The sequence below is a fragment of the Centrocercus urophasianus genome, unplaced genomic scaffold (genome assembly GCF_019232065.1).
Source record: "Centrocercus urophasianus isolate 14NV4802_14NV808 unplaced genomic scaffold, USGS_Curo_1.0 seq_1431, whole genome shotgun sequence".
Lineage (NCBI taxonomy): Eukaryota > Metazoa > Chordata > Aves > Galliformes > Phasianidae > Centrocercus > Centrocercus urophasianus.
The window spans coordinates 33,341-43,718 of record NW_024884622.1 but is presented as its reverse complement, the minus strand read 5'-3'; the positions used below and the strand labels follow the sequence as shown (position 1 = coordinate 43,718).

The 10,378-nt window shown below is 55.8% G+C and overlaps 1 protein-coding gene across 4 annotated transcripts; it reads right to left on the bottom strand.

Moving 5' to 3' along the window:
• Positions 1-1,847: 1,847 nt before the first annotated feature.
• Positions 1,848-9,494, bottom strand: SCAMP4 (secretory carrier membrane protein 4). 4 transcript variants are annotated; one of them, XM_042815230.1, is made up of 8 exons: positions 9,424-9,494; positions 8,648-8,706; positions 8,430-8,483; positions 7,119-7,247; positions 5,636-5,792; positions 4,999-5,100; positions 4,692-4,809; positions 1,848-4,585 (listed from the first exon to the last, which is right to left on the bottom strand). In XM_042815230.1, exons 3-8 carry the CDS (start codon positions 8,434-8,436, stop codon positions 4,409-4,411), a joined length of 690 nt encoding a protein of 229 aa, XP_042671164.1. In that variant the 5' UTR covers positions 8,437-8,483; positions 8,648-8,706; positions 9,424-9,494; the 3' UTR covers positions 1,848-4,408. The 4 variants fall into 4 exon arrangements, with proteins under 4 accessions (XP_042671164.1, XP_042671162.1, XP_042671163.1 ...); XM_042815228.1 differs by having other exon boundaries at positions 8,430-8,486; positions 9,424-9,493; XM_042815229.1 differs by lacking the exon at positions 9,424-9,494 and having other exon boundaries at positions 8,430-8,486; positions 8,648-8,709.
• Positions 9,495-10,378: the final 884 nt, after the last annotated feature.

Genomic DNA, 10,378 nt, shown 5'->3' with positions numbered 1-10,378 from the left:
TAAAAAACACCGTGCCCAGCACAGCCCCCCAGCCCCAAACCAACGCTTCCAGAGCTCTGAGGGGAAAGCGAAGCCCCATACAAAGGGCCCACGTCCTGCAGGCCCCGCCACAGCGGGCGGGGGGAGCGCAGCCCGGCCCTCAGAGCCCCTCAGAGCCCCGCTCGGCGCCTCGGCTCGGGCTCCCAGGCCCCACGAAGGCCCCACGAAGGCCCCGCAGCCCCATCACCCCCACCGGCCCCCGCACCGCCCCGCTCCCGCTCCCCGCCGCCGGCACCGCCCGGCCCGGCCTCCCCCGCCCCAACGCTGCCCGGTCCCGGTCGGGGCGAAGCGCGGCGGCAGGGCGGTCCCGGTAGCCGTTACCTCGGCGGTCCCTCAGCGCCGGGCCCCGCAGCCGCTGCCCCGCGGCCTGCCCATGGCGGCGCCCCCGGCCCGGCTCTCCTCACGCCGCCTCTCGCCTCCCCTCACCACTCCAGCCAACGACACCGCTACGCCGCCGGCGTAAGCTCCGCACTCGCCCATGCGCCCCCCACCACGCCGCTGGCGCAAGAGCCCTTCCTGAATACCAACTCCGGAGCGGTGCGCGGCGCAAGCGCAGCCGATGGGAGGATGGTGGCGCAACGGCGTTGGCGTAAAGCGCGGTCGAGAATAGGAGGCTGGAGGCGAACGGCGGGCGGGAGGCTTTACGACAACGAGGCGCGCTTTACGGCAGCGCCGCGCTCGGCGGCTGTAGGCGGGACTTTCGCTTAACTCCTTGTTTACCGGAGCGCTCGATGCGGTGCGCGGCTCCGCTATCTGGCACGGGCTGTGTGCTGCCTGCGGCCCTTTATAAAGGACAGGGGACAGCCCGTGCTGCGGGGGTGGGACCGCGCTTCTTGCAGCTTCTGCTGGGGGACGGGCCTTGTGCTGCATATAGCCCCAATGGGGGACAGGCCCTGCTGTAGGGGACAGGCCCTGCTTAGGGCAAGAGCTGTGCTATAGGGGCAGGCCCTGCCGTAGGACCAGAGTTGTGGTATAGGGAATAGGCCCTGCTATGGGGTGAGAGCTGTGCTGTAGGGGACGGGCCCTGCTGTAGGACAAGAGCTGTGCTATAGGGGATAGGCCCCATGCTGCCTGCAGCTCCCTATAGGGAACATTGTATTCCCATTGACCTGAGGGAGAAAGGGGACAATGCTTGGAGTCAGTCCATCTGCTTGCTTGACCCACTCTGGGAGAAACTGCTGCCATGAGAATTTTGCAGATGTGAGGACGATGCAACATCCTGTGCATAGAGACAAGATGCTAATGGCTACAGGTAGGGTAGAGGGCTTTGAGAAGAGGAAGTGATTGAGATCAGCAGGTGTTGGATTGAGTGGCTGCAATGAAAACAGCTCTTTCAGCTCCTGTGAGCAGAACTGGAACACAAAGCAATTTGGGGCAACAGATCCAGTTGCATGCTTAAGGAAAGGGACGCAACTCACCTTCATGTCAGTTTGCCCCAGAGATGGCTTTTATCCTGATTTTGATATCCTTTCAGGCAGCAAAGCAAACAAGGCAGGAGCCCCACAATGGGCTGTGCTGCTCAGGAAGGGCCAGGAAGGAAGGCTTGACCCCATTTATCACCTGCACCTCTCCTAAGCTGGATAACGAGGACAGTGGTAACGTTGTTATAAAACACTTGCCAGCCAACTGTCCCACTGGTCCCCAGCAAGGGGATGAGCTTTGTCCATAAACGTGTGGGTCTTTTAAGGAGAGGAAAAAAAAATAAAATAAAATTGGTGGGAGACTTTGGAAAGAAAATCTCGATTTTGCCATTTCCCTCTGCCACAGCTGAGGTTCCGTGGGAACAGACAGAGCTCTGACACAGCCAGTTCGAGAAGAGCACAGGATGAGCTTTTATTGTCTCGTGATCAAAACACAAACAGAAAGCAGAGCCCTGCAAGTGACACAAAACATCACACACAGACACGAGCAAAACCAGGAGCCGGGTCCGGGTTAATGGTGTGAAGAGATCGAATGTAAACATTAAAAACCATAGAGGAGCCCGAAGAATTCAGCCACGGCAGTTCAGGCAGCACTGAGTCGACTTGCTGGAATTCGGGTTTCTGGCATTGAAAAGGATGGAAGGGGGGAAAGGTGTTTTGAGGTGGCAGCTCCCATCCACGGAGCTTCGCTGAACTCTTTAGAAATCTCAGGCAGTGTTTGCTCATGACTTTGCAATCATTTTGGTAACGGCGGCTGTGATCTTAGCGTCTGCCTCCAACCAGTTTGGTTTGAAGCTCTGAAGTATCCCCTTCTCTGCATCGAGCAGGTTGGAAATGCAGGGATGGGCGCTTCGAAAGACCCCCAGATTCCCCAAAGGAGAAAAGAGAAGTAGAGTCTCTTGGCAATGCTTCTCCTCACGGTTCTTTTATCACTCTCTGATGGCTAGCGACATAGAATGCTTAAAATCACACTTGACACATGACAAAGGCACCTGAAAGCTTGGCAACGTCGTATTCTATTATGAAGGCTTCAAGCATTTGTAATTACAAACACATTGCACACTTGCGAGAAGAAAACACCCTTGTGTTCAGCACATGAAACATCCCCGAGGGCTGGTGCTGCAGCAGGGGTCAGTGCTGCTCGTAAACCAAGGTCAGAGGAGGCTCTGCTCTCCCACTGATGTTTGCTGTTGCTTTGGCCCTAACAACAAAGGTGTTGTGCAGACTCCAAGCTGTACTTTGCTGAGTGTTTATGGAATGACATGGGAAAAGTGAATGGAGCGAAGGGAAGTTTTGCAGAGGGGGATGGGGAACAGATATTTCTCCTTCATGAACTAACATTGTTAGTTAAGGCACATGTAGAAACGGTTTTCAAAAGATCACTTGCAAATCAGTTCCTCCTAGCTGGGGCAGCCTCCCTGTCCAAGAGCCAAGATTGCTTTCCAGTTACTTTGTGTGAACGTGGAGTGACTCCTGCTGCAGCACTATGGCATCCCCTGGAGCTGGGCAGGCCATGGGGCCGAGCCAAACCTGCAGACCTGGCTCATGTGGCCCTGCACAGGACCAGCCCTCAGAGCTGAAGATGCTTAACGCTCACTGCCTTCAGCAACATTGGGAACTGACCTCCCAGACAGAGAGAGTTCCCAGCAGGGTGCTGGGGGAAGGGGGAAAGCAGAGCCTTTGCTGCTCGGGTCGCTGCAGGACACAGGGAATGGGATGGCTCAGGCTCCGGCCGTCCTGCTGGACGTGCATGAGATGAAGGTGGGCAATGAGATACATCAGTGCTAGCTTTCAGGGGTACAAACCCTCCCGACAGCTTTCTCCTCTTCGCTGATTACTGGGGAAAGGCAAGAAGCTCTGCTCGTACCTGGAAGTGCTGCTGGATACAGAGGAACCAGCTCTGCACTGCTGGCATCAGCTACTGAGCTTCCCTTGGTCAGTCAGACTCACTGCACGATGGTGTTGGATTTTAACTAACATTGGCAGAAGGCAGAATTAAATCTATCCATTTTGGGAATTGCTCCCAAACCACCCTGGGGGTCCGGTGCTGAGATAACACAGCTGGAGCCCAGAGCACAGGACAAGGCAGTCAGTCAGGCACGTGTAGGGTCAGCATGAAATTCTGGTGTGGGACTGGGATGGCACAGAGATCTCACACTGCCTGCCTGTAAGAGGGCGAGCATCCCCAGGCTCAAAGCCCAGTGCCAGATGAAATGGCACTGAAATGACACAAAATGAGATGAATCTGCACCTCTGCAGCACACAGATCCAGCTAAAAGCTTTTGGAAACGGCGAAAGCAGGACTTCTATCCTAAGAGCAGTTCTAGCCACGGAAATGGGGACTCTTCTTCATTTCTGAGCAACACTCACCCACAGTGAGCACTGCCTCATGAAGGAATCTTCACCAGAGAGCTGCAGATTGCACAGACACCTTCAGATCAGCAGTACTGAAGAAATCAGGTGTTACATTTCCCGTGGAAGGAAAAATTCCACATTACTCATCCAGGAAAGCCAACACCGGTTGGTTGGTGCTCTTGCTCAGATTGTGGTTGTTCCGAGGACAGACAGCTTGGAGGTGTGTGGGGAAGCAGGAGAGCAACGCTGGCAGCGCTCACATTGCAGGGAGCTCAGCCACGACCACGAGCCCTCGAGCAAAGAGCAGTGAGCAGTGGGTTCCTCAGTCTGCAACGAGGCAAATGCTGGAGCAGCACAGGGGAAAAACCTTCTGCTATTCTGATCCGGCCGTGCAGAGCTCTGGGCGTTCCATAGCAGGCAGCACACGTCTTCTGCAGCAACGAGGAGACAAAAAAAAACCAACAACCCAACAACAAAACCCCGCCAAGAGCGGAGCGTATGGAGGGGAATGCAAATGATCTTTTCAGGTAACGATAAAAGGAGCGAAAAATAAAAAAGGAGAGAATCCAGGCAGCGCGCAGCCCGGGGGCTGCCTAAGGCCATTGGTTTCCCGAGGGGTAGTTGGGCACCGTGGGGTATTCGGGCAGGCTGTTCCCTGCAAAGTTGTTGTACTGGGCCTCTCTGCTGGGGGGGTTCCTCCACGCACCGCTGTGCCACTCATCCTGAGCCTTCTGGAAGCTCCCGCCGGCCCCTCGGTAGATTTTGTGCACCTAAAGGATGGGCAAAAGGCCCCCAATGAACATCCATGAACGCTGAGCACTGCCTGTGCCACACACCCACAGACATCGCACGGCACGGCAAAACTGAAGCTCTCACCCTCAAAATGCAGACCAGCATCGCCACCGCCGACGTCGTGAACATGATGGCAGGGAACAGCATGAACACAGCAGCTGCCACGTTGGTGCTGAAGAACGTGATGGCTGCCAACCAGCCGCTGCGGGGAAGGGAAGGGAGAACACCATTAGAGCAGCTTCACAGCTCCTGGACGCTGAGAGAGCAAGGAGGGCAGTGCAGAGCTCAGTGCTGCTCTGTATCTCCCTGAGGTGCTGGAGCTGGCTTGCCAGCACTCCCTCTGTCCCCCTGCAGGTTGTGCAGTGGCCCCCTGGGAGGAGGCTGTCCTTACCATGCTCCCCATCCGGAGAAACCCACTGCCTGCAGGATGGTGAGGATGAACTGCATGCCGAAGACGAAGAAGAAGGTCATGAAATTAAAGGAGCTGTCTGACCTGCGAGGGAAGAGAGATGTGAGGGGCACACTGAGTTCAGACTCAGAGCTCAAACCTTGAGCTGGAGTGGGTTCAGGTAGGGGTCAGGGCTCAGAGCTCAAACCTCAAGCTGGAGTGGATGAGGGTTCATGTTTGGGTTCAGGTGAGGGCTCAGAGCTCAAACCTCAAGCTGGAGTGGCTTAGGGTTTGGGTTTAGGTTCAGGTTAGGGCTCACAGCTCAAACACCTGAGCTGGAGTGAGGTCTTCTGGTGACCAAAGGGTGCCACCAGCTGTGTCACCTCCACTCTGAGCCTCTCCTCTGCATTCATATTTATTTTTAATATGCATCCACCCCTGTGAGCAGACTGTGCCTCACTGCCCCTATTGTACAGAACTTCCTTCTACCCAGCCTAAATTTCCCCTCTCTCAGCCTGAACCCATCTCCCCTTGTCCTGTCACGGGATGATCTCCAAGTTCCCCTCCAACCTGAGCCATCCTGTGATTAATCTCTCTCCCAAAGAAAGAAGAAAGTGAACCCTCCTGGGTTCCCACGTACCGAAAGGCTTTGTACACCGGTCGGAACCAGCAGACGTAGCTGCAGGGGCTGAAGAGGATCAGCCAGAGGATGGCCAAGCCAAAATTGACTCCGTAGCCACCTCCAATCCACCACGCCAGGCAAGCAATGATGTTCACGACCAGCGTGATGCAGTAAACTGCAAAGAGAGCACAGGAAAGAGCATGAACTGGTGCCATTTCACATCACAGAACAGTCAGACACCTGGGATAAAGCAGGGATGGTCTGTGCTGAGTGGGAAATCTGCACCCACCCCAAAGGGAAACGGCTTTCTGCTGTGAGCTGCGGGGCAGCAGCACGGGGACAGCCACCTGCAGGGGATGCACTGAACAGGGGGCTGAGGATCCCTTGTGGCACTGCCAAGGGATGGAGAACAGCACAAGGCTCAGCCCAGTGCTGCTACGAGCAAGGCTCAACCCCTGTTGGTAGCAAAACCCCTTTATGAAAGAGGAGAGCTGTGGGCCCTGCGCTCTCTGGGGCTGCCCAGGAGCTGTCAGACACCAGCACAGCACCTTGCAGGCTCTCCCTCTGCTTCCTGCAGCCTCTGAGGAAGCCTGGGAGTGGTTCCAGGGCTCCTAAGTGCTGCCTTGAGTGAGGGAACAGCAGACTGCAACCAGGCTGAAAACACAGAGACATCCAGGCCCTTTCACACCCCCTGTTCTGCCCCTCGGATAGAGAAACAGCTGCCAGCAGACCCCAGAGGGCACCAGTGCTGTGCTCCACAGCTGAGCATGTCCATTCTGCACTCAGCACCCCAGAATGTCTTCCTCACAGCTACTATTTTTAATTTCCATTACTACTCTGCTCATGCACACGTGGGAGGTGCAGGTAATTTCTCCAGCAAGAAAGATTTCCTTTAAATGAGCCCTCGTTGGGGATTCATGTGCAAGGGTTACAGGAAAAATGTCAGTTAATATGAGTCTCCATTCCTGGAGACGCCAGAGGTCAGGGGATGGGGCTCTGAGCATCCAGTGGAGCTGTGGGGGTCCCTGCTCAGAGCAGGAGTACAACCAGACAACCCTTAGAGCTCCATTCCAACTCAGCCCATCCTGAGATTCTGTGACCTCAACGATCATCCATTGAACCAGTGAGTGGTTGGGATGGGAAGGGTCCTCAGAGGTCAAATGTGGAAAGGCTGGGATGGGAGGGTCCTTACAGGTCAACCATGGAGTGGTTGGAGTGGGAGGGTCCTTACAGGTCAACTGTGGAAAGGTTGAGGTGGGAGGGTCCATAGAGGTCAAAAGTGGAGTTGTTGGGTTCCAAGGGTCCTTAGAGGTCAACCATGGAACGATGGGGGTGGAAGAGTCCTTACAGGTCATCCTTAGAGCCATGAGACCACAGAAATGGTTGGGGTTGAAGGGATTTTGTCGCTGCTCGGCGCAGGAGTGGGACTGGATGGTCTTTCAGGGCCCCTTCCAACTCAACCACACACCCACAACCAGGGCAGCTTCCTTATCCAACGTACAGATCCAGACGTGGTAGATCCTCTTCACCAGGGACTGGTAATCGATGGGTATCTCATCCCCAAAGTTCTGGTAGAAGCAGGGCTTCAGGGGGATGAATTTGGGGAGCGGCGGGAAGTTATTCACCTTTTCTACAACACAGAACACAGCAGATGAGCTGAATGCTGAGATGTTCTTGTAAGTGGGGCATCCTCTGCACCTTCCCAGCGTGCATCCCACTCTCAGGACAAGGATAATTAAAAAAAAAACAACAAAACAACTGCTCAAAATGAGTGTCCCAAAGGAGGAACCCCAAAGATCCCAAAGGAGGGGGTCTGAAAGAGGGGGGTCCCAAAGAGGGAATCTCAAAGAGGGAACCCCAAAGAAGGGAGCCCCAAAGGAGGGGTTCCCAATGAAAGAAGGGAGCCCCAAAGGAGTTTGCCCTTGGAAGGCATCTCTCTAACAGGGATTTGGGACTCGGAGGCACCAGCTCAGTGCAGGCATGGTATGGGGGAGGATTCTGTTGTTAAGGCATTTAGGGATGTACCCCTTTCTTTCCAAAATGGGTCTTTAGGCGACACAAAGCCCCACCAGCGAACAGAAAGCAAAAGCTTTGCACTCAGACACCACAAATCAGCACACGCTGATGGGAAGTGACACAGAAAAATTCATCTTGGGGACAAATTGCATTTCAATATCAACTAATTAAACGCCCCAAGCCCTGTATGAAAGCTGCTGTCAGCTTGCAGGCAGGGCTGCCGGTGTGTGCCTGCATGCAGCCCCTGCACCTTGGGGAGCACTGCTGATTAAAGTTTGATTGCAGGCCAGGGCGACTAATTGCATCTCATCTCCTTCCGCCCCAGTAAACAGCATTAGAGCCAAGCAGGGGGAGAGATGAGGAATGTGCTGGGAAAAGCTCCAAATGGCACAGAAGAGGAAATGTCTGAGCAGGGGCTGTCAGTGCGAGAGTTCCCTTCCCCAGCTGCTGTCTGTGTGAGCAGACACTGCAGGAGCCGTGTTTAACTGTATGGGGAGTGCCCAGAGCTGCACTGCATCTGTGAGCTTTTAAAGCTGGCCTGAGTCACCTCGCTGCAATTAAGCTGCATTAAGAGGGAGAGCGCAGGCAGGATGCTGTGAGGGGAATCAAAGCCTTTATCGCCACAGCTGCGACCTCAGGACGCTGCATGGGGAACAAAGCAGTGGGGGAAAGGAGAGGAAGGAGCTGCAGAGCTTTGGGGGTCACTGTGAAGTATTGCAGCGACGGGTTCCAGCTACAGCAGCGTGCTGAGAAATGGGATCTGGAAGAGTTCTGCTGTGCATCGAGGGGTCCTTACCTGCCATGGTGGTTCAGGGCTTTGCTGGGCCACAGCAGCCAAACAGCAGCAGATCTACTGAGAAGCAGAAGCAAAGAAGGGCTGAGGCAGCACATGTGGGCAGCAGCACGCTGCCAGCACAGCCCAGAGTGCTGCAACCTGCAGGAGCGCCCCCAGTGCCCCCCAGCCCCCCCCAAGCATCCCCCCCCCCCCCCCCCCCCAGCAAAGCACCCACTCACCGTCTCAGTGCCTCATTGGGGCTGGGATTGGTACCTGGCTCCCTGCAGAGGATTCCCAGCTGCTGGCACAGAGCAGGCAGAGTTAATTGCAGAGCAAAGCACTGCTCCAAAGGTGTGTGTGTGTTTGTGTGTGTTTGTATGTGTGTGTTTGTGTGTGGGTGGGTAGGGGTTGGGTGGGGGGGAGTTCTGCAGCGCTGCAACTACGGCTGCAATGCATTTCCTATGGACTGGGTGAACCCAGGTGAGCCCTGGGAGGGCACAGCAGCACAGCGTGCTCCTCCTGCACACCGATGGGGAATCCTTGCACTGCTGTCAGTGAACAGGGACAGGATCAACCCCAGCCGCTCCAGAGGTCTGATGGCTCTGAGAATGACTTGCAAGGATCCCCTCACCCAACCACGCCATAGCTGACCTCTAAGGACCCTCCCACCCCAAGCACTTCAGCATTGACCTGCAAGGACCCTCCCACCCCAACCTCTCCACCACTGATCTGTAAGGATCCTCCCACCCCAACCTTTCCACAGTTGGCCTCTAAGGACCCTCCCACCCCAAACACTTCAGCATTGATCTGCAAGGACCGTCCCACCCAACCTCTCCATAGTTGACCTGCATGGACCCTGACCCTCCCACCCCAACCACTCCATGGTTGACCCGCAAGGACCCTCCCAACCCAACCACTTCACCATTGACCTGCAAGGACCCTCCCCCCCCCCAGCACCCCGCTGTTCTCTCAGGGTCCCACGGCCCAGAACGGATCACCGGAGCCCCGCACGCACCGCCGCTCCGCTCAGCGCCGCTCCCCCGCTCCCTCCGCGGCGCCGCGGGGTTCGATGGGAAAGAGAGTCCCAAACCGCAGAGCGGCCGCAGCGCCCCCCGCTCTTTGGACTACAACTCCCAGAGTGCATCGCGGCGGCGCCCAGCGCGCGTCACGTGACGGTGCGGGCTGACTGCGCTACGGGAAGCGGAGAGGGTCATTATTATGGGAGGGGCGAAGGACTGAAATCCGTCGCAGCGGAAGGGGACGTTTGCCACCACGTGGCAGCCCTCGGCCATGGCGACGGCGTTGGAGGGGTGGTGGCCCCAAAATATCTGAGTCGGCCTAGCCTTCCAGAGAGGCCTCAAAGTAAGTCCAAAAAATCAGTATTTCTGTTAAAATAAGAAACACAATTTGGGAGGTTGTTGCTTCAGAAGCAGCCGTGGACCCAACATGTCCCCACACAGTGTCATGGGGCTGACAGAACCCCATGGGGAGCTCAGCCCCACACATATTCTGAGGGTCAGATTCTATGGGTCCAGTGCCGTGGAGTGAGGTTCAATGGGTCAGACACTGGGGTCAGGTTCTATGGGTCAGGTGCTGTGGTTCAGATCCTGTGGGTCTGGTGCTATGGGTCATATCCTGTAGGGTGAGATTCTGTGGGTCAGGTCCTGAGGGTTCAGGTTTTACCAGTCAGGTTCTATGGGTCAGGTCCTGTGGGATCAGGAGCTGTGGGTCAGATGCTGTAATGTTGGATCCTTTAAGTCAGGTCGTATGAGTCCTGTGCTGTGGTTCAGGTTCTGTAGGTAAGATGCTGGGGGGTCCGGTCCTGTGGGTCAGGTGCTATGGGATCAGGTTCTATGAGTCAGATGCTGTAGGTCAGGTTGTATGGAGTCAGGTTCTATGGGTCAGGTGCTGGGGGTGAGGTTGTGGGTCAGGTTCTATGGGTCAGGTTCTATGGGTCAGGTTCTATGGGT

Coding starts and splice junctions, on each gene's coding strand:
- SCAMP4 (XM_042815230.1), bottom strand. Junction 4,810..4,998: donor TTCTCCGGATGGGGAGCATG/GTAAGGACAGCC, acceptor CCTTCCCCGCAG/CGGCTGGTTGGCAGCCATCA. Junction 4,586..4,691: donor TGCTGGTCTGCATTTTGAGG/GTGAGAGCTTCA, acceptor CCCATCCTTTAG/GTGCACAAAATCTACCGAGG.